The sequence below is a fragment of the Zea mays genome, chromosome 6 (genome assembly GCF_902167145.1).
Source record: "Zea mays cultivar B73 chromosome 6, Zm-B73-REFERENCE-NAM-5.0, whole genome shotgun sequence".
Lineage (NCBI taxonomy): Eukaryota > Viridiplantae > Streptophyta > Magnoliopsida > Poales > Poaceae > Zea > Zea mays.
The window spans coordinates 158,520,353-158,543,859 of record NC_050101.1 but is presented as its reverse complement, the minus strand read 5'-3'; the positions used below and the strand labels follow the sequence as shown (position 1 = coordinate 158,543,859).

At 41.1% G+C, this 23,507-nt stretch overlaps 1 protein-coding gene and 1 long non-coding RNA gene across 3 annotated transcripts; one reads left to right on the top strand and one right to left on the bottom strand.

Moving 5' to 3' along the window:
* The first annotated feature begins 2,958 nt into the window (after positions 1-2,958).
* LOC542065 (barley mlo defense gene homolog 8) lies at positions 2,959-22,377 on the top strand. Of its 2 annotated transcripts, none has more exons than XM_020539183.3 (14): positions 2,959-3,297; positions 3,403-3,488; positions 3,926-4,152; positions 5,058-5,174; positions 5,254-5,308; positions 5,651-5,739; positions 5,895-5,969; positions 6,045-6,133; positions 6,238-6,287; positions 6,469-6,509; positions 21,274-21,483; positions 21,579-21,646; positions 21,750-21,810; positions 21,896-22,377. In XM_020539183.3, exons 3-14 carry the CDS (start codon positions 3,931-3,933, stop codon positions 22,109-22,111), a joined length of 1,293 nt encoding a protein of 430 aa, XP_020394772.1. In that variant the 5' UTR covers positions 2,959-3,297; positions 3,403-3,488; positions 3,926-3,930; the 3' UTR covers positions 22,112-22,377. The 2 variants fall into 2 exon arrangements, with proteins under 2 accessions (XP_020394772.1, NP_001105171.1); NM_001111701.1 differs by having other exon boundaries at positions 3,100-3,297; positions 3,431-3,488; positions 21,896-22,338.
* On the bottom strand, positions 10,232-20,251 carry LOC103630371 (uncharacterized). The gene is made up of 2 exons (XR_004850375.1): positions 10,828-20,251; positions 10,232-10,745 (listed from the first exon to the last, which is right to left on the bottom strand). It is a non-coding gene; the product is annotated as an uncharacterized lncRNA (long non-coding RNA).
* Positions 22,378-23,507: the final 1,130 nt, after the last annotated feature.

The window sequence follows — 23,507 nt, the reverse complement described above, 5'->3', positions numbered from 1 at the left end:
AGTACATTAATAAGCTAGGATAAAAGGAACAAGTGATAACTAATTTTAGCTTAAAATTTGTTACATGAAGTTTATTTCAATTAGAACATATTCAATTAATAATATATGAGACATATTTATAAGAAATGATGATTTTAAGGCGGGTTTTAAAAACCCATGGGTTTGCGGGTATGGGTAGTGGAAGAACAAACCCATGCCCACGTACCCGTTGGGTTTCCATTTGAACCCATTAACAAACCCATGGGTAGAGAAATTGACCCAAACCCATACCCTAATAGAGCAAAAACCCACCGGGTTTCGGGTAGCGGGTACCCATTGCCATCTCTAATTTATGCGAGTGACTCAACTCAAGGGGATCAACATGGAAAGAGATGGGATGTAGGTTAGGTATGATGAGTGGGCCTAATTTAACAGGTGACAGTAGGAGATGGCAGCAATGACACACTGAGGGCTTGTTCGGTTACACTAATCCAGAGAGGGATTAGAAGGATTTAAATCCTTAGAAGGGGATTTAATCCTCTCCAACCCCCCTCTGAATTGGTGTAACCGAACATGTCCTGAAGGGATTCAAAATCTAAATTGATGGTACGAAAGAAACTTATAATTATTGATGACATATAAAGTTTCGATATAGATTTTGATGGTACTGGAAATAGGAGTACGGACGGAGTGCTCCTACCTGACAATTTTTTCCAAAGAAGTCAGGGGACCTTTGCAACATGCATCCGTGATTCTCGGCGACTTGAACCACGCTCTGTTCCTTGCTCCCAACCCAAGGAACGTCTAGTACTCTAGTCGGCAGCCGACAGGTAGTCCGCGCTGAAAAAGAACGCGTAAAGATTCGATCTTCCGAGGAGTGTTTCTCTCACAAATTGCACACATTGGAAAAAAGTACAACTAGAACAAATTTAGTTTAGCACTTACTCCTTCTGTACTAAAATAGAGTTCTTTTTAGCATACTTTTTTCTGTCCACATGATAATTAATATAGATATAATGTATATTGTATTCATACGTTACTTAATGAATGTATGACCAGTCTAAAACGAATTATATCTTGGAACGGAACGAGAATATCATAAATTACGGAGAAGTGCAGCTAGAAATAACTATACAAAAATACATAACATTTTTAATTTGTTTAACCTAAATGATTTATGACCATCGGATAAATGCTAGAAAAAACAGCACAAAAATAAATTATAACTCTTGATTATTTTAAAATAAATATTTTTTTCAGATGCATCAAAATGCTCTAGCCGTGGGGTTTAAAATTTTGTCCAGATTTTATGAATTTCGGTAGTTTTAGAGGTGTTTGAATGCACTAGACACTAACTTTTAGCTCTAGTGTATTCAAACACCCCTTAGTCTTTTGGGATGGCTCAACAAAATTCAAATTTTACACTAATACTTGTGACACCACCCATCCTAAAATAGGATACTTTTATGTCCACGTTCATTCAAATGATAATGAGTATAGACATACATGTTGATCTCATTTATACGTTGCTTAATGAATATGTGATTAGTAAAGCGAATTATATTTTGGGGTGGAGGGAGTATAATTTTAGACTCATATTTTCTATTCCCTCTCTCAGATTAAAATTCGTTTTAGAAAACTAGTGGTTATATGTGTTATATATATGACTAAAGTCATCCTCATGTATTTTAAATATAGACATAAGAACCAAATGCTGATACGAAATCTATTCCGTAACAGAGGGAGTGTTATCTATATTAAATATCTTTTACTCAACATTCCGTCCGACCTAAATTATGTAGTTCTAGTTTTTCTAACAACATACTAGTAGTTTTCTAGTATTTAAATATAATGTATATTGGCTACTAACAAAGTCACATCCACATGTAACTTATTAGAACTAGTGATGTAATCATAAATCATAGTAATAATTTTTAGGCCGTATTTGAATGCGATAGAACTAGCAGTTAGCTGCTAAAATTAGTCGAAGACATCCAACAATCTAACCAATGGTTCAGCTTTTAGCTACTTTTAGCAAATTAGCCACTAGTTAGCTAGCTAATCCCACTAGTAATGTTTTAGCCAACTATTTATTAGTTCTAGTACATTCAAACACCTCCTTAATCTAAAAATTCTAGAACACATACTTTATGTTTGGGTCTCTAAAAACATTCCGATTAAGTTTAACCGAATTCTGTAGATAAATTTCGGAATTGGCCAAATGGGAAAAAAACCTACTGACACAAAGATTGAAAAGTGAAAACCCTATACCGTGGCGGCCGAAAAAATGGATTAGGATGGTTCCCATGAAATTATAATTTGGATACTTACTGTATATTTACAACACGTGTTCATATACATGAACCCAACATATAAGAGAATATGTTTTTTCTTCTAATTATTGCTCTTAAATTCAAGAAGAGAAATTTGGATATGTACCATTTAAAAACTACAACTTTATATATATACCATTGATATCTCATTTACATGTAGGGTTCAATACCATGTGGAGTCAATAATATATATTTAAAGTTGTAATCTTTAATGATATAGATCTAATTATTCCTTAAGAAATAGATTCATGTGTTAAATACTCCATCAGTCTTAAATTAGTACTTCCTTTGTTCCAAAATATAGTTCTTTCTAGCTATCTTTTTCCACATTTATCTATCTTAATGATAATAAATATAGATATGCATATAAATTATATTCATGGATTAATTAGTTAATGTTTGTTTAGTCTACGAACGGAGGGAGTATTCAGTTCATCTCTATTTTTATATTTATATTTAAATAAATAATAATAAATATAGAAATATGTATAAATTACATATATTAATTATTGTATAAATTTAAAATAAATTTTAATTTAAGAAAGAGGGAGCAGTGGATGTCCATGGTTTTATACATATTTATACATATACATGGTCATGGAGTCATGGCCCGTCCCCATCCAATTTCTTTTCCCGGCCAAGTTACCGCCGGACAAAAAGACGGGAAAAAAAACACGGCGGACCACCACGCCTGTTCTCAGTCACGCTAGTAGTAGGAAATCCTAGCGCGTCGCTGCTTCCATTACCGCCTCCGCAACCAGCCCGCCGCGCCCCCGAGCGTTTCGTTCCGGGAGCGGCAAGACTGGGACACGCCAGCCCTTTATTTCGAGCTTTCTGCGTGCGGGAGGGGGGTTGACAGGCGATGGCGGCCGAGGGCGAGGCGGCGGCGCTGGAGTTCACACCGACGTGGATCGTCGCGGCGGTCTGCTCTCTCATCGTGCTCCTCTCGCTCGTCGCCGAGCGATGCCTCCACTACCTCGGCAAGGTGTGTATGCATGCGACGGCTGCTGCTTTGCTGGATTCACTCAGCCATTCTGTTCGATATGGTTTTATACTCGATCTCCTGCTCTCGTCCATGTCGCTGATCTAGGTGACGACCGGTCTGTCGTGTCCTGCAGACGCTCAAGAGGAAGAACCAGAAGCCGCTCTTCGAGGCGCTGCTCAAGGTCAAAGAAGGTGCCCCCATTTCTTCTTCTGGTTTTTGCTTCGACACTTTTCGCATGAGGATTGCATGCCACCCGGCATTATAGTTTTGTTAGAAGAATTCAGCGGATTGATTATCTTTTGGAGAAGAGGAGGAGAAAGAAATCTTTATTTTTTAAAAACTTTTGGTTCAAAAAAGTGTGTTATTTTTCTTTCATGGTTTTCTTGAAATGGGGTGATTGGCTAGTTAGGTTTGATTGTGATCCTTGGTTCTCTATTGCAAATTAAAAATGCATCTTAGATTTTTTTTTGTGATTTAAAGCAAAAGGCTGTAACTTTTTCCAGGTCTGCGATGGCCAAACCATTGCCCCTGGTGCAAAACCTTCTTATCTTTTTTTTTTTATCTATGGTTCCGGATGAGATAATATTTTACCGCACAAACTTTAGCTCTTTGTCTTTGTGTGATGCAGAGTTGATGCTTCTGGGGTTCATCTCCCTGCTGCTGACGGTGTTCCAGGGGATGATCCGGAGGACGTGCATCCCTGAACGCTGGACATTCCACATGCTGCCATGCGAGAAGCCAGATGAGAAGGCCGGTGAGGCCGCCACCATGGAGCATTTTGTAGGGACGCTTGGCAGGATCGGTAGGCGTCTGTTGCAGGAAGGCACTGCTGGGGCTGAGCAATGCCAGAAGAAGGTGATCAGACTCTTGGAATTGGAATTTTGATGTCTGTTACAATTATTTTTGTTTTTGTTTGAGCCGTGGCAGTGGGTTAGATGAAAGTTAGTAAGATATGATGTTGACTTGCATCTCCATAGATGGAATGCCACATGTTGGGTAGACCAACTAAACACAATTTTTTTTTTCAGTTTTAGAACGTGTTGAAGTCATGTTCTGCTGTCAATTTCTAATTTTCTATGTTTGACGCTTTGAGCTGGCTTCCAAGTTGGAATACTATAATTCAGGTGGAATGACAGGTACATGCGACTTAGTAGTATTTGACACCATTGACAGAAAAGGAGGGTTGTGATGGCGCCTGTGTCTAGGATAAATCTGTTTATTTCTGTTAGATGAGGGATTTATTTAGACAATTGAGACTGATGATTACAGTAGTATGTTTTTTAAAGGAGGTCAGATGAGCATATGATTGGTTAAAACATTCAAGTTTTTTTATCATTATGTGCTTGCTTAAGATGTTACTTCTGTTTAGCGTAGTCTTAATTGAAAACAACCTTCCTACACACTTAGTTGTTGCTACCTTTCTTTTTTTTATCATAGCTGATAATTTCATACTTTTCTTTTTCTCTCTATTAACTCGTAATGTTGCTTGAAGATTTCATCAATAGAGGTGTTTCTTTAATTTTAATGATGTATCTAAGGTCCTATTTGGAAGCAATTCAGTTTTTAAGAAACCAATTTTTATCTTTTAGCTAGGGGAGACCAGCTTCTTGCTTCTTGGTTTTTAAGAAACTGAGAATCTAATTTCTATAAACTAGGTCATAAACTGGTATGTTTGAAACCACCTCAATTTCTATAAACCAGTTTCTTAAAAACCGGGTGCTTCCAAACAGGGCCTAAGTTGTGCTGTTTGTTTTTTACAGGGAAAAGTTCCACTTTTGTCCCTTGAAGCCATACATCAGCTGCACATTTTCATATTTGTTCTGGCAATCACACATGTTATTTTCAGCGTCACAACTATGCTTTTAGGAGGTGCACAGGTATGCAGCTTTTGACATGCTTTACAGTTTAGCGGCAACTACTTTTGCTGTCTGTTTCTTACTGTATCTAATTATTCAGATACACCAATGGAAACAGTGGGAGAATGGAATTAAAAAAGATGCTCCTGGAAATGGTATCAGGATCTAGCTTGTTACTCATATTTTATTGCGTGCCACACTTGCATATGAAGTCTTTGATCTTCTTGTGTGACTGCAAATCGATTTAAGGAGTTTTTTTTGTTTTTTAAACCTTTTTATTGTTCTTGAAAAGGTACCAAGACTTGTACTAATTTTTTGTGTCGATGCCTCCCTGTTATAATTATTGGTACCATTTGGTACTTTTATAAGAAATTAAGAATCATAAAAATGTGTTCTTTATGATATGTTTATATTTTTTCTTAATGATATGTTTATTTCCGCTCGTAAAATCAGAAAAACTTATCTTTGTTAGAATCTAAAATGGACTGAAATTTCAGGGCCTAAGGTAACCAATGTACATCATCATGAATTTATCAAGAAACGTTTTAAGGGTATTGGCAAAGATTCTATAATATTGAGTTGGCTGGTAAGTAATGTGTTTCATGTATTCTTTTTATATGTAAGGAAACTTGGTTTATCAGTCAAATTTGCATACACATTTTTTTTATCTTGTGGCAATTGCTTTCTTTTATCATTGATGAACTTTTTACAAAAGACTATTCACTTTCCTTTCTTTTTCAGCATTCTTTTGGTAAGCAGTTTTATAGATCAGTATCTAAATCAGATTACACCACAATGCGTCTTGGTTTTATCATGGTAAGATCAGCCCAAATGATAAGCCAATGTTGAGTTCTTTCCAGGCCTGTAAACAAGTTTTTCCCCTCATTGCAGACTCACTGCCCTGGAAATCCAAAATTTGATTTCCATAGATACATGGTAAGGGTTTTAGAGGCGGATTTTAAGAAAGTGGTAGGCATAAGGTAATGCATAGAATGGTGCACATGTTTATATGTTTTTTTATTAACTTCTATGCAAATTTTCATTCCTGAATAAACTTAACCGTGTTGTTTGTATTCCCTTGTAGCTGGTACTTGTGGGTCTTCGTGGTGATATTTCTGTTGCTGAATGTTAATGGTAAAACTTAGCTATCCTTTGTTAACAGAAAATACCTTTATTGTTTCTATTTTTCTTGTGCTGTCTTTGTGCATGATGAGTTAATTTGTCCTGTTCAACAGGCAGTTTGGTATTGTTGTAATGTTTCAGTATGTATTTAAGCTTCTGAGAACAACTTACCACTTGTTCCATTTATCTGCAGGCTGGCACACATACTTTTGGATTGCTTTCCTTCCCCTTATTGTAAGTGCTTTTATTTTGTTGTTTTTGAAGGGATAAGCCTGAATGTGGTTGTATTAGAATCAGAGCTCTCTCACTTTAGTTGTAGAGGTTTTTAGGGCTGATCACAGCCATTTTATCTTCTATCACTTTAGTTGTTTTGCTTTGTAGCTGTAACCTGTAGCCTGTACTGCTTTCTATATATGGGGCAACCCACAGATGCCTTAAGCACTACCAAAAATTTACCCAATTTCTCAATTGTGGTTTTCTAATCTAACATTGGTATCGGAGCCTTGTTCTTTCCTTAGCACTGAGCCATGCCGACGTCTTCATCCCACTGTTGGGAGGCAGCAGCCGTGGCTTCTTTAACAGAGGCATCTCGTGAAGCCAACACAGAGCCGCTGCTGAAGCTGAGGAGTGTGACACATGCATTGGAGCAGCAAAGGCGCAGGCGGCGTGGGCAGCCGCTAGCTGAGGTGGCCAGAGCGGCGACGACCGTGGCCCAGGGTGCTATAGCCGCTGCAGCTAATCTACGTGCCCTGGAGGACGAGTACGACAATGGGGAGCAAACCAATGTGTTGAGGAGTCCTTGTAGGTGTCGCCACGTTTCGTCCCCTAGTCTGCCGTCATGGTCGCCATGTTCGGCATGGGTCAACATTTGTCCAGACTCTAGACGGTGATCAAGGACTCTGGTGGGAGCGTGTTGTGGTTGACGCTCACCAAAACCAACTACAATGTGATGAAGTTGAAGATGCAGGTGTGAAAGATATGGGACGCGACCGAGTTTGGGAACGTTGAGTTCCATGCGGATCGGCATGCTCTCGAGCTCTTCTCGCCGGAGATGTCGTCCACCCTCAAGGAGTCGAGGACAAGGAGAATGCCAAGGATGTCTGGGATGCCATCGTTGTGGTACGCATCGGTAGCGATCACATCCACATGGACACACAACAGAAGCTGTGCTTGGAGTTGTACCACCTCCCGTCCTAGGGAGGATGTCAACGACTTTGCACTCTGCCTCTTCGGCCTGGTGCAGTAGCAAATGTGGCATGACGAAAATGACATCAACGAGTAGAAGGCCATTGAGAAGTTCCTCCATGTCATCCCCATGTACACGCAGATCACCTTGGCATTGGAGACATGCTTAGACTTCTACGCTGAAGATTGAGGAGCTGCTGTAGAGGTTGAAGGTTGTTGACGACCGTGACAAGCCACAACCCATCAAGCCGGACACCCTCGGTGGCAAGCTCCTCTTCATTGAGTAGCAGCTCGCCCGCTAGTTTCGTCCGCGAAGTCTCCAGGTGCTACAAACGACCACTATTTTCGTCCACGCAAGAAGGTGCCTCTTGCGCATGGTGGCGCAGATGGGAGTGCTGCCGAGGAACACAAGGCGACCTAGGACAATGCCTGCCTCAATTGTAGCAAGACGGGCCATTGGGCCGAGGATTGCTAACAACACAATCTCGGTGGTGAAAGGACATTGATGTCGCCTAGAGGGGGAGGGTGAATAGGCATTTCTAAAAATTAGCAACAAGTAAGACTTGGAGCGTATTAGTAAACCATGGCACTTTCACGCAATTATGTGGAACTTCCGCGCACCATAAAGAGTTCAACAACAGCTGCGCCTAAAAACCAAACTTAAACTGAACATAGAAATGTGTTTGGAGATGTCCAGTGGTAAGTCCATGAAGTGTCTGTATGCACAACCAAGTAACTCGAGTGGAAAGAAAATATTGCAATTCAGAACATAAGGAACTAGGCACACTATTTATCCCATGGTTCAACTTATCACTAAGACTTGCCTATGTCCACGTTGTTGAGGAAGCCACAAAGGATTTGGATCTCTTCCAATTGTATCCTTTTCTCTAGTCCAACACTGAAGTTGAGCTTGAGGGTTCCACTAAGATATTTTGGGCAATACAAACTTTTCTATGGCTCACCACAAACATAGGGGCTCATCGGGTGACGCCTAGTCATCTAGGAGACTTCACCTCCAAGAGTAACATATGCACACAGAAAACTAAGTAAGCTCGACAAATGCTCAAGATTTGGCTTGCTCTTTTTCTCTCTAACAATTAATCACTCACTCGCACAAAAAGAGGGGTTATAGGGAGCTCACATAAGGCTTGGGATATGTTACAAGTGAAGTGGACACCAACTGCCTCACCAAGAGGTGTGGATGGGTATATATAGTCCCACTCCAAAACTAGTCGTTGGAGCTCAAAAACTAGTCGCTATGACCTATAGAGAGCAGCACTGCCTCAAAAAATTTGTAGCATTTCCTCAACTCTGAAAACATCACATGTCACCTCATGAAAAACGCCATAACTTTTTACTCGAAACCTTGTTTTCATTGATCTTGGATTTTTCAGAAAGCTTATTTCGAGGGCTTTCTAAGCCAACCAAGAGAAAGCACCAAAATCAACAAGTGCAAATGTTGTGCCAAGTTTCCTCTCTTGTTAGCACTCAGGGTTCGATTAGTTTGAGCACTTCAGTCTTGCCTAAGATTTGTGTTCTATTCCCTTTGATAGTATGACATACCTACACTCAACATTAAGAGAATATAACCAATTCACCCATTTGAGTCTTTAATGTATTCATATGCTATTTTTCTCAATATCACTTAATAAAGGGTTGCAATAATCTTTGTCTTATCTCTTTGAGCAAACACACTATGTATGTGACTTGAACCATTTCCAAAGATAGGTTCAACTCATAGCTTTAAGTCACTTCCACTAATGATTTCATCCTTGACACAATATAACCCTTCATAGCTCGATTAGTATTTTGACTCAGTGCAAGTACTCTCTTCTTTATCTTAGCCATGGTATCTCGGTCTTCAAACCATTGATTGCCTTTCACCTTCGTTTAGTCCCTCGACACCCTTTTCTTGTTGTCTTCACCCTGTCAAACTACCCTTAAGTCACATCATATCTTGGACAAACATTGAGCATCCGATGAAACTATTTATAAAAGTTGTTGGAATATTATTAAATGGGATCTCTGGGCTGCTGTTTTGGTTGTTCAGCAAGGAAACCCAGGAGGGCTTTGGAGATTGAACTCACCCTTTTTCACCCTCATTCCTAAGCAGACAGAGGCTTCTCGCCTGGGGGACTTCAGACCAATCAGTCTGGTACATAGTTTTTCTAAGCTCATCACTAAAATTCTTGCCAACAGATTAGCACCAAACTTGGATAAAATGGTTAGCCCAAACCAAAGTGCTTTCATTAAAGATCGTTGCATCCATGATAACTTTCTCATTGTTAACCAAACGGTAAAAATGTTGCAAAAAAGGGTACTCCATCTCTATTTTTGAAGTTGAACATTAAGAAGGCTTTTGATTCTATTTGTTGGGCTTTTCTAATGGAAGTTCTTCAGCATCTGGGTTTCGACAGATTTGGTGCAATCTGGTCTTGAGTATTCTCTCCTCGTCCTCTACTCAAATCTCGGTGAATGGAGAACCTAGGCAATCTATTAAGCACAAGAGAGGGTTGAGGCAAGGGGATCCCCTATCTCCTTTATTGTTTATCCTTGTTATGGATGTTCTTACGACGTGTTTGGTTCGGCTTTTTTCTGAATAGCTTTTCTGAAAAGCTGGCTGTGGAGAAAAGCTGGCTGTTGGGAAAAGCTGGTGGTTAGAATTTAGGTGTTTGGTTCGCCAGCTGTGCAGAAAAGCTGTTCGTTAGAATCTAGGTGTTTGGATACATAGATTCTCAGATTGCAGATTCTGTTTGAAGAAACTATACACATTAACACCGAACCAACAAAAGGTCATTACATATAATTAGTGGAGTTCATTACAACATAACTACCGTTAAATTTACATATTTAACTACGACACTAATGCATTAGCAATTGCATCTCGAAATGCACTCATGTCTAACTCATCAGATGTGCTAGAACTACTCTCACCTACAGATACTTCATGACCAAGGCTATTAGGTCCTAGTTCATCAAAGTCTCTATCGTGTAGAGCACTGTCTCTAATGAAGTTATGCAATGTCATACATGCAATAATTATCTTGGATTGTTTCTTAAGCGAAAATGAAGGGAGACTTAACAGAATTCTCCACTTCATTTTAAGCACACCAAAAGATCGCTCTATAACATTGCGTAGCGACGAGTGTGCATAGTTGAATACTTCTTTGCTCCCAATAGGTTGCCTCGCATTTTGCCATTCTGCAATGTGATACTTCTGACCCTTATAAGGTGCAAGGTACCCCTTTCTATTTGGATAACCTGAATCCACAAGATAGTATTTACCTGCACAAACAGAATTATACAGTTCAATACTTAAGACATAAATGAATATCGTATGATACAAAAGTACAACATACTTATTTACCTTCAGGTGGATGGGGGAACCTGTCCGCATAAGTTATCAAAGTATCTTGTAATACTCTAGTGTCATGTACTGAACCTGGCCAACCTGTGACAACAAATGTGAACCTCATATCGAAGTCACAAACGGCCATTACATTCTGTGATGCATAACCGTGGCGACCAATATATTTGGGTTGCTCCGAGGCCGGTACAGACGCTGGAAAGTGAGTACCATCAATTGCTCCTATGCAATCCTTGAAGTGGGGTCAAAATCTCCCCTCTCGCAAACGAGGATGAATCTCTATGAAATTTGAGTCTTTGGGCTTGATTACGTCAGCTCACATCTTATGTAGTGCATTAAGTACTTCACTATACTTGCGACTAATAGTTTCCAATGAGTGACCAAACTTATTCCTTATCTGCCTAAATGATTGTGGACCCCCACATGCCCACAAGAAAATACCTAGAGCTTCCATAGTACTGACACCACGGCTTGGAAGAAGACCATAACTTTCGACCAAAGTATCATGCAATCGTCTAAAAACAGTACGTCGCATGTGAAACATGTCAAAGCAATCGTTACTATTCTCCAAAGTTCGCTCAACCCATTGAATACCTGTTTCAACCATTGTTCTTCTAGAAACCTCACTGGAAGGCCTGCCCCACATGTCTACAGCATATAGGGCAACAAGAAATTCCGCATCTCCGTCGTCCGTGTTATGATCATATGTGTGTGCAGCAGGGTCACCCATCTGCATGCACACAAACAGCAGGCACATATTCATGTATAGGCACAGTATATAAGACACATTCATGTACCATAGGTGACACAAAGTTCACAGATTGACTTGTTCAGAAACATACAACTCTGATTATTCAAATACATGTTCAACTCGAATAATTGCAAAATTGTTCAAAAGGGAAAATTATGCGTACGGCATGTTTATTTTGTAACACGACAAGACTGATAACAGTGAGACGACTAACAAGAACAACAACATAATAGCGAACATGACCCTCTGTTGTCGGACGACCACCACTAAATCGACTTTTTAACATGTATCTCGAAAGCACTGCGCAGCCAAGCGTTCCTTCCTTCTTTGGTCTTCAGTGTTGCAAATACATCTCTAAACTTTTTCTCAATCAACAGATGAGTGGCAAACAAATGTAGGTCGCTGCCTTCAGCTGCACCATCATCGATCACTTGTTGCAACTGCGCATTAACCTCAACACGGACAGGGTCGGTCTCAGCAGAGGTGATGGACTTGTTAGTGGTCATTGAACGCGACTCAAAAGCCTCGACTAGGCGTTTCATGTACTCTTCCCTCGTATCTTTTTTCTTCTTTGGTTTTGGAGAATCATGACGCACCTTACGCTTCCCAGTCGCATTTGAGCATGGGTCAGGTGTGCTGTTTTCACCCCCACCTAAAGTGGCATCGACATGATCATCAGATGATGAATTTGCATCCTCGACGCCAGGAACTAGGGTTGTTTGATTTGCGCAGACAATGGGTCCAAACATAACCTTTAGCTCGTCCTCATTCTCTAGGGGGGCAGTTTTGAACATAATACACCCTGGCATTGCCTGCAGCAACATGGTATTTCCTACTTTGAGATGGCCATTACTATTGTTAATCTAAAAAAATTAAAAAAGTCTACTTACTTCATTTTGCTTAGCCCACCACTCATCTGGAGCACTGATTGAACCAGTATGAGGGTCGCGACCAAGTCCTGTAGCCCTTTCATTAAGAGTTTTCCACTGGGTGAACATTCTCTTTAAGGAGTCCCACCTATTCTTCATTTGATCCCTGGTGTAAGTGCGACCAGTGCGTTCCTTAAACTTCCTTATGAGGTTAGCATACCCTTCGGCATTTAGAAATTGTTGTGGCCTGTTCCGTGCATTGACCTCTTCTACACAAATTTCTGTATAAATTTTTGTGGCTCTGCTATCCCACTTTGCAATCACTTTGCCAGACTTGTCCATCTAGTGTAAAACAAGTGTAGACGATTGAAAATACGTATTGAAGTGCACTTAATAAGAAAACACAATGAACTGGTAAGGGACCATAATAACATAAGGTAGTACCATAAGGAGTGCCATTGGGTTTTGTCATAATTACATATATAGACTTAACAAATTAAAGTCCTGGTGGACAGAACAACACAGGGATTACTATAGACCTGCGCATTAAGCAAAAGGCTGATCTATCCCTGTTACCCTAACACCTGAGTCCAAGGTTCACCATGGTCTAACTTAAACCTCATTGTCACTAAACGAAGGCATCTGGTCTGAGTCATATTCTAGACCCCAGAAGTGTTCGAAGTGCTCCGCAAAGTCCCAATCTGGACTAAGGTAGTCGTCAGCTGGGGGTGGTGAGGACAAGGCTGACGGTCCGTAGCTGCTGTCACTCGGGTTGTTAACGTTGTCCAAATTCTCTTGCAACACCAGAGAGTCTTGCTCAAGCATGCAAGCTATGTCCTCCAATGCTACACGAAGTTTGGTAGCGTCAAATGAGGTCAACCCGCGTCCTGGACGGATTGTTTCCCGAGCTACGACAAATATCTTGTCCGCAATCTCTTGCATCCTTCCGATTGCCTTGTCGGCTATGGAGTCTGCGGAATCCATCTGATGTGGATTTAGGTGGTTAGTGTACTAGACAAGGGGACAATGTACTAACTTCCATGTATTGACATGAAATGGGTGCTAACATGAACAAACTGAAGTTGAAGAAACTAACATTGAGGTACTGACATAGACAAACTTTGAAATAAACCCTCTTCAAATAATAGGGCTTAAACAGATCAATGGTATCCCGTTCACCGAGAACTTAATTTGGTAACACCTCTTCTATGATCACAGTTAATTAACCAACAAGTACATATTGACATTACCTTGCCTGCAGTGGTTGTTGGAACCAGGAGAGGAAGAACCCGAGTTGGTGGGGAAATTCTGAAGTGTACATTAGACAACAAAAACGTTAGTACGTCGCTCCAAACAAAAGTAGTGAATAAACTGGACATGGGGACAATGTACTTAAATCCAGTAATTGAAACGATTTATTACCTCGGCTGCTAACAAACAAAACTATGTTTCAAGTAACAAAGAAATAAATAACAGTGCAAAACACACTTCAATGGTTTGTCCTAAATGGTGACCAGAAATCGTTAAACTGCTAGGAGTTTAACTATGAACAAACTGAAGTTGAAGCATCTCTTCATACAGCAAATCACACTTGCTAGGAGTCAATACAGGGGGGATAAACTCTTAACCACGGACGTGGATGCAACCTATACCCTAATCAGTACATGGGGGACGATTGGATACGTAACAGCTAGATACGAGAGATATCCAAACGAGGGCGTCGGCGGAGGAGATTGAAGAGAGGGGCGGGATGGAGGAGAGGAAGATGGTACCTGGGAAGACGAGGAGATGCGATGGCGGGACGAGTCGCAGCTTGAAGATGCCTGTGGGATTTGTCGAAGGAGTTGCGGAGCCGCGGTCACACCCCTAGAGAACGGAAGGGTCACGAATGCATCGAATCACCGACACGGCGGAGGAGCAAGAAGTCAGGTTCGCCATGGATGAGAGGAAGAAAGCTTACCTGCGAAGACGACGAGCGCGGCGGCGGGAGATGCGATGGGGGACGAGACGGCCGCCGCGGGCGTCGCGAATGAGGGCGGTTGCGGGAGATGCGATGGGGAGGAGAGCTGCGGCGGCGAGTTGCGACGGGGACGCGTGACGGGCGCGCTTGCGAACCCTAGCGAAATGAGGGTGGCTTTCCGCGGAAGCGTCCTCAGACCCGCTTCTGGCGTCGCGTAGGCGGGTGGCTTCTCATCGAAGCGCGTCGCGGATAAGCGGGAGGAGAAGTTGCGCGTTTGGTAGCCGCTTCAGCTTCTGGCGGCCAGAATCCGCCCAGAAGCTGAACCAAACGGCACCTTAATAGCCTCTTTTCTAAAGCTGATCAGTGTGGCTGTTGCATTCTTTAGCGGGTAGATCTGTTAACCAAAGGATCTATTTTTTTTGCCGATGATGTGGCTTTCTTTGTCAAGCCGGTTTTTGAGGAAATGGAAAGTGCCAAGCAAATTCTGAGGTGTTTTGGAGTTCTCTCTAGTCTTCAAACAAATATGGAAAAAAGTTTCTTCTACCCTATTCGGTGAGGAGATGAAGGAGTTGGCTGTGCAGACTTTAGGGGGTGCCTCAAAAGGTTTCCCTACAACTTATCTTGGGCTCCCCTTGAGTAACAAAAGGCTTATTTCTGGTGATCTTATTCCTTGGATACAGAAGATTGCAGACAGGCGACCAAGATGGAAAGCTAACCTATTAAATCTGTCAGGGAGAATAACCTTAATCAAACCTGTGCTATCTGCGATTCTAGTCTACCTGCTTATCACTCTCGATGTCCCAAAGTGGGTTATTACGGCAATTGATAAAATCAGGAGAAACTTTCTATGGAATCGGAGAAAAGAGCCTTGAGGAGGTAACTGCCTTATAGCCTAGGAGAAGGTAACTAGACCTATTGAGTTGGGAGGCCTTGGAATCCCAAACCTCCGCATTATGAGCTGGGCCCTTCAAATGAGATGGTTATGGCTTCAGAAAATAAATCCTGATAAGCCTTGTAATGGTCTTAACCTTAATATCTCCTCCCAAGCTAGAGCCTTATTTCAGATTGCTCTTATTACCTATATTGGTAATGGAGCCACAATTTATTTTTGGTCAGATAAATGGATTCATGGGACTTCTATTGTGGACATAGCTCCAAGTATTGTGGCTGCTGTCCCCAAAAAAAAACAAGGACTGTTCAACAAGTTCTTCCTTCCTTTTCATGGGTCCAAGACATTGAGGCAAATCTTTCCCTGGCTGGTATTGAACAATACCTTCAGTTGTGGGATGTCATTGAAAATTTCCATCTAGAGAATACCAATGATAAACATGTTTGGAGATTCTCTAGCAATGGAACCTTCAGTTCCAAGTCGGCCTACAGAGCTTTCTTTAGAGTTGCTATTGTTTTTGAACCATGGAAAAGAATTTGGAAACCAGGTAAGCCCCCAAATGCAAAATCTCTGTATGGCTAGCTGTTAAAAATAAATGTTGGACCGCAGACAGGCTGAAGAAAAGGGGGTTGGATCATCCTCAGAGTTGTGCCTTATGTGATCAAGAGGAAGAAACTGTCCAGCATATTTGACCAATTGTGTGTTTGCAAGGCAGTTCCGGCAAGATATATTATCCTCTTTTTGTCTTAATAATATCAGTCCTAAGAGAAGGGATACTTGTTTGATGGACTGGTGGAGGAAAGCTTCTCACAGGGTCCCTAAAAGCAAGAGAAAGGGGTTCAATAATATTATCATTCTTGGAGCCTGGAACATTTTGAAGCATAGAAACAAGTGTGTTTTTGCGGGGAAGCATCCTAGCCTTTCTTCTCTGGAAGAGGGATTTAGGGATGAGTTGCATCTATGGCGCTTGGCAGGTGCTAAAAACTTAAGAGCCATGTTTGATCTTGGTTAGATTTGAGGACCTCTCTTCTTCTGCACCGCTTGTGTGCATGTGCGGTGTGCTGGTGGCCTGGAGTGTGTGCAGGCCTAGTATCCTTGGTGTGTGTGTGTGTGTTTGCGGTGGTGTGTGTTGGTCTTTCTTTTGTACAGTTCTGGCCATGTGCCTTTTTTTCTTCTCCTATTAATACAAAGATACGCAGCTCTCCTGTGTATTCAAGAAAAAATACTATGATCCTTGAATATCTTCTTGAGAGGAGTGTTGAGATAAATCAAGCTTTAATTTGATTCACATAGATTGACATATATGAATCAACATCAATATGGTCAAGCTAATTCACGATTCCTTATATCCTCTTCGTTTTGGCTTTGACGCTTTTAGTATTCATCTCAATGTCCATCTTCATGATGTAAGCTCAATTCCAAACATGAGACTAGATATGCATAAGACTGTCTCTTTATACTTTCGTGTCTTGGATTGCTATTATTTCATACTACCGTTACTCTTGATAGATTTCATGTTCGTGCTTCCAACATGATTAATACAAGACAACTAACAATTTCTTCTTATCCATGCAAAGCAAGCCATTATTGAGACCAATCCTAAAGCATCAACTCATGGCTCATTTGCCATTTGCCAAACATACTTGCTTTCATATGATGCTATGATATCCCACAACATAGAAGTCATTCATAAACTCCATTTGCATTGTTGTCTTTTGCTTCAACTAGATTGTTTCTATAATCTTTTAGCGTAATAATATACAACTTTGGCCTTCACATGAACATAATGTGGAATACCATCAAGTTTGCTTTCTTGTTGAACCTTTGATACACTTCTCTTTAAGTGTATAAAATCTACTCAACTTCTTATTTAGCACTTAGAAAACTTATTAAACATTTAATTGTGTTGTCATTTAATTCACCAAAACACACTAAACGAATAGATGCACTTTCAAGTGGTGCGATCCACATGGACTAGGACGAGGAAGAGGAGCCTACCTTGTTCCTAGCCCATGGAAGCTTGGAGCTGCGACCAAAAATAGAAGAGGGGGAACATTCAAAATTTCTCCTTTCGTTGTTGGTCCTTGCCTAAGAAACTAGGAACATCATTCCTTGTTCTGAAAGAGGAACATGAACAAGATGGAACGACGTACCAATCGAATGGTGAAACATCGACTTGATCTTTTGACTTGGCAGCCACAAGAATGTCGTCCAGCCGCACTGTCGGTCGCTGATTGGGACGTTGCACCTATGGCTCTTGGGACGTGGACGACACCTAGCACCGGTCGCACGCTAAGCGCTCCGGCTAGCATAGTGTGTGTTTGTTTCAGCTTATTTCTAGCTTCTAGCAACTAGAAGCTGCCACGGACCGGCAAACACAACTTTTCAACCTGCTTTTGTTAGAACCACTTTGGTGAAAATCGTCCAAAATCAATGTGAACACAATCGTCCGAGTCGTCGCGATAGTAGAAATCTGTCACTTTCTAGATCCTAAACCCTATGGACCCCTTCATCTTCCTCTATATGTAATCCTCACGATACTTAGATTCCTCCCATAACCAGATTTTCAGAAAAGCTCGTCGGAAAAAGATGAACCAGACATGCCAATAGATGTGTCCACGGTGGCACGACTAGACGTCGGTGACAATGCGGACAGCGGACGCAGAGCCACTGATGTTGGTGTCGTCGCGTATCCTCAATCGGGGGTTGACATCGTCGCGTGTCGCCACCAAATTCGTGTCGCTGGTGGCACACAACAGTGAAGGATGGGGCGATATGAAGTAGCTATCGTGGCTGGGGAGTGGGGACTAGGGAGATGGTCATTTGGTGGCTCGGTGCGAATGGCAGCCCATAACTGTCGTGACTTGGGCGCTTGGTGGGTGGCGGCTGTCAAATTACGGAGATGGATGGTGATAGTTGCCTAGAGGGGGGATAGCCGGATAGGCAGCTCCTAAAATTTCACAACTCAAAACAAACTTTGATCCAAAATTAGTGATTAGCTCAAAATCTAGATCCAAGAAAGTTAGAAAAGAGAGAAGTTCTTGCACTTGATGCCCAACTTGATTGCAGAATTAATTCAAGGGCAATATCACAAGTGAGGATCAAGAACTTAGAGCAAGTGAAAATGAAGAACAAATTGCAGAAAGGTAAATCACACAAGACATGACGATTTGTTTAACCGAGGTTCAACTCTGAAGAGCTTACGTCCCCGTTATGGTGTCCCAAAGGACAAGGGTTGCACTTAACCTTTCTCAAGTGATTCAAAGATCAAACTTGAGGCCACAAATTTCTCTTATACTTTTCTCATCACAAGGATCTCCACAGATCAGAGTCTCTTGCTATCCGTACACAATGAATGAGAGCAACAACTCAAATAGAAGCAAAAAGGAGGAAGAAACACACACAAGAGCACAATCACAACACCAAAAGATCGAAGAATACAAGCGCAAAACTGAAGCAGAGCTCTCTCTCTCTCTCTCAAGTCCGAGCGCTTGGATCACTTTGGTGTGCTTCTCTAATGCTTGGAATGAAAGCATGTGCTCTTGAGTGAATTGGTGCTTTGAGGGGTCATTGGAAAAAACATCCATAGGGCACAACCGACCGGTCCGGTGCATCACTGGACCGAGTCCTGTAGCCCAATCCTGGGATCCTAACTAGCGCCTTCCTTTGGACGCTGGCACCAGATTGATCCGGCGCACCATCGGACCTCGTGCCACGTCAGCTAGCCGTTGCGAGCCGTTGCGACACTCGTTGGAGCCTGAGATAACCGTTGGACCCTAGTGATCTGGTGCACATCGGACTGGGCCGGTGTGCCGGAGTCCTCTGGCGTCTTCTTCATCCCTCTCTGGTAAAGTGGTCCGGTGCACCAGGCCACATAGTTCTTTCTGGCGCCTCTAGTAATGTGGTTTGGTGCACCCCAAACAGTTGCACCTTGTTCTTTTTTCAGATTTTCTTCTCCAAATCAATTTGTTCTTTTCCAAATTTGCTCCCATGACTTAAGACAAATATTCGTAGTGACAATCCAACCATGTCTATGTCATGAAACTTAATTTATTTTGATTCTCCAACTTAACTTCTGTTTACCTGAGTTAAATTCCTGCATATGCACATTTAGCAAACATGTTAGTCCACATTTGTTGTGTTGGACATTAACCACCAAAACATTTATAGAAATGACACAAGACACATTTTCCTTTCAATCTCCCCCTTTTTGATGATTGATGCCAACACAACTAAAGCAAATAAACATGACTAACTTAAAACAGTTTGCTATTCTATATAGGTTTATTAATATGCAGAATTAAGTTGGGTTTGAAGTATTTTAACATTTTGGACCACTTTTAGCACCACTTATCTTTTTTGTTTTTCAAAGTCAAACTCATTTTAACTGAAAAAATTGTTCCGGTATTATTGTTTCGCATTATCGTTCTAAAATGGCATCGTTCAAATTCCACTGGTAAAAAAACAGTAGGACGAGATGTACCCCTTTCATACCATGGTTCTAAAAATAACGTTCCTCATTCCGTGTTCCCGTTCCTCGATCCCATCATTTTGGGAACATGGCTTCTTAGCTACGGCCTGCACTTACGCTCATTGTCTTGGTCCAACGCACTTTGTTGGCTACAACGGTAGCGATCTTGCTAGCAACATCGAAACGAGCAACAACACTAGTGGCATGTTGGTCTTGCTCAGAAATTGCTTGATTAGTTGGCAATTGGTCAAGCAACATGTGGTGGTGGTGTCCGTTAGTGATGGGGGGCCAGGGTTCGGGGATTTTCTCGGCCGGGACCATTGTTTCGGTCTCTTCTTAATATAATACCGGGAGGGCGATCTTTCCCTCCCCGGCCGAGTTTTTTAGTGTCCAGCTGTGAAGCAGAGTATGTCGCTGCCCCCACTCAAGCCTTGTGGCTGTCTCGGCTGTTGGGTGAGCTGCTCCGCAAGGAGGCTGGAGCACTTGAGCTCAGGGTGGATAGCAAGTCTGTCCTGGCTTCAACCAAGAACCCTGTTTTCATAAAAGGAGCAAGCATATCCAAATCAAGTACCACTTCATACAAATCTGTTTGGAAGATGGGAGCATAAAGGCCAACCACATCAATACCACTAACACTAATAAGCTTGCTGACATTCTCACCATGTCTCTTAGGAGATGAGGGTGTGAATTGGGCTGGTCCATATCACTTCAAAGAATACACACAAGCTTAGGGGGAGAATTAAAGTGATAAGCCTGAGTGTAGTTGTATTAGAACCAGAGAGATCTCTCACTTCAGTTGTAGAGGTTGTTAGGGCTGATCACATTCATTTTATGTTCTAGCACTTTGGTTGTTGAAACTGCACTTTTGTTGTTTTGCTTTGTAGCTGTAATTTGTACTGCTTTCTCAACATATGAAGCAACAGGCAGATGCCTTAATCACTGCCAAAAATATACCCAGTTTCTCAATTGTGGTTTTCTAGTCTAACAGTTTTGAAGTGCCAATCTAGTTTTCTCTGATGTCTACCCATCAACTCTTGGGTGCCATTTGGTTCACAAAATGTAACGTAAATGGTAATGGTAATGATTCACACTCGAATATCGGCGGTAACAAGTTTGAATATGTTGGTATTAATTTCTAGTGTGGTATTTGATTACAATTGAACTTAAACAAACATAATTTAACGTTATCAGTTACAAATATGTGAACCAAACGACACCTTGTATTGGAAACATATATCAATACTTGCTTGCTTGATGTTCACTTTTGACCATTTTAGCTTTGGCCTTTATAGGGGAACTAAACCTGGTACCCTTTTACCGTGTACTGATTTGCCCATTGACCGTGTACTGATATTCTCAAAGTCATGATGAAAGGAATCATTTGCTTTAATTACAGGCCGGACTTTGCACATAATCTGAACAATACAATTAACTGATGACGATCCTTGACCACTGCATACCTATTCACTGTTAGGTGCTTACTGGACAGCTCTTTACTTCCTGCAGCTTCTGTTAGCCATTGGCACTAAGCTGGAGCATGTCATAGCTCAGCTAGCCCATGATGTAGCTGAGAAGCACACAGCGGTCGAGGGCGATGTGATCGTAAAACCATCAGATGAACACTTCTGGTTCGGCAAGCCTAGGGTTATCCTTTACCTGATCCACTTCATCCTCTTTCAGAATGCGTTTGAGATTGCGTTTTTCTTCTGGATACTGGTAAGCAGGCTTTTTTTTTGCATCATTCGTAAATTGCATTGAGATGTGAGAACTGGACACAACCAACATTGTTGACCCTCCTTTATCTTTTCTAGAGCACTTATGGATTCGACTCGTGCATCATGGGACAAGTTCGTTTTATTGTGCCAAGGCTTGTCATCGGGTATTTAAATCGTTGAAAACACATCCATTTCATGAGGAAAAGAAAAAAAAACATCAATATGTTATGTTCTCTTGACACTAGTATCCACGCTTTGTACTTGCAGGGTGGTTATTCAGCTTCTCTGCAGCTACAGCACCTTGCCTCTGTATGCAATTGTAACCCAGGTGCGTCAGCGTCTATAATATGGTTTGTTTATACAGGACTGTTATTCCGATGATTATTAAACGTTCTGCTCCCTTGTGCATAAAGATGGGGAGCTGCTACAAGAAGGAGATCTTCAACGAGCATGTGCAGCAGGGCGTCCTGGGCTGGGCTCAGAAGGTCAAGATGAAAAAGGGACTGAAGGGAGCTGCATCTGCTAGCAAGGACGAATCGATTACCAATGCCGATTCGGCAGGACCTTCCGTTAAGATTGAAATGGCGAAGGCTGGGGAGGATGTTGAGATCGTTGGAAACACAGGTTGATTGGGACAATAGGGTGCCCGTGTTGTAATGATGTAACAGGTTAATATGCCATCATCTTTTTTTGTAGATACTAGATAGCTTGCTGTGGCAATACCGCAATAGCGGTGAACTAGAGAAGGTGAGTTTGGGCCCGGGAGCCTCATCTGTTATCGGTCCAGTAGGAAGCAAATTCTTATATACGGGATATCGATAAGAAATGAACTAAGAACATGTTCCTGGATTCATTACCACTAAAAATTAGCTAGCTAAAAGCTGTTATTTTTTTACTAGCTACCTTTTTGTCAGGGGCTGTTTAGATCCACACCTGCTAATAGGTCCTTGGACAGTGAGTTGGTGCATATAAACTATTAACATCTATTACTAACTCTAAATCCATAAGGTTACCTACGGGCGTATCTATTAGATACTGGGCATACCCATGGGCATAATGTTATGTTGTGGCATGCCCTGTAGTATGAACATAATACTATATAATACTATACTCTGTCACGCTCATAGCCTCTACTAAATTTATCAAAAAAATTATACCCAGACTTAACATATCATCAAAACCAACGATTTTCAAATCACTCCAACACTTAACCTCTACTAAATTCATCAAAAAAATTATACCTAGACTTAACATATCATCAAAACCAATGGTTTAGATTGTTGGATAACTCTCTATTACTCAAATAATAGAAAGGGGGAGAAAGGGTGTTACCGTGCATGTGAGGAAGAACGTGGGAGGAAGAATTATTCAAATAATATTGGTCGTTGGATTTGAGTAAGAGGGAATGTTTATCCAGTGATCTGAAGGTGTGTTATGTGTGGGTGTAATTTGTTTTGTGGATTTGAGAAAGATTATGGGTGTGGGATGATTTAGTTGAGTGAGTTTTGCAAAGTTCAAATTGGTGAGTTATATAAAATATAAATAGCATTATAATAATGTAAATCAAATACTATTGTTCAATTGACATATTGTATCCATACATTATAACAACTGTTGTGCAATCAAGTCTTAGATGCAAGCGTGAGTGAGTCTCCTGATTCGTTACATTATAATCCAATTGTATGTCATATTTAATATTTAAACCTTTTCACTATCAAGTTGTGTAGCTTTATAAAATAAAGCCTAATAAATTATGGTTGTATTTACGATTAGATCATGATCTAACATATTAGTGGACTTGCTTGGTCTAATGAATTAGAAGACTCGCTTGCATATTTACATGTAAGATTTGCTTGTATTGTGGTCGTTGTCGTTTATGGAGTTTTTTTTTTTGCTATCGTTACGAAAACTCCTTAATCATGTGTCACTGACCTATAAGTCACTAATATGATAAAATATTCACCACTCATCTTTAGATTGACAAATAGTTATTTTTTGGAACAATTGGATCTATACCATTAAAAG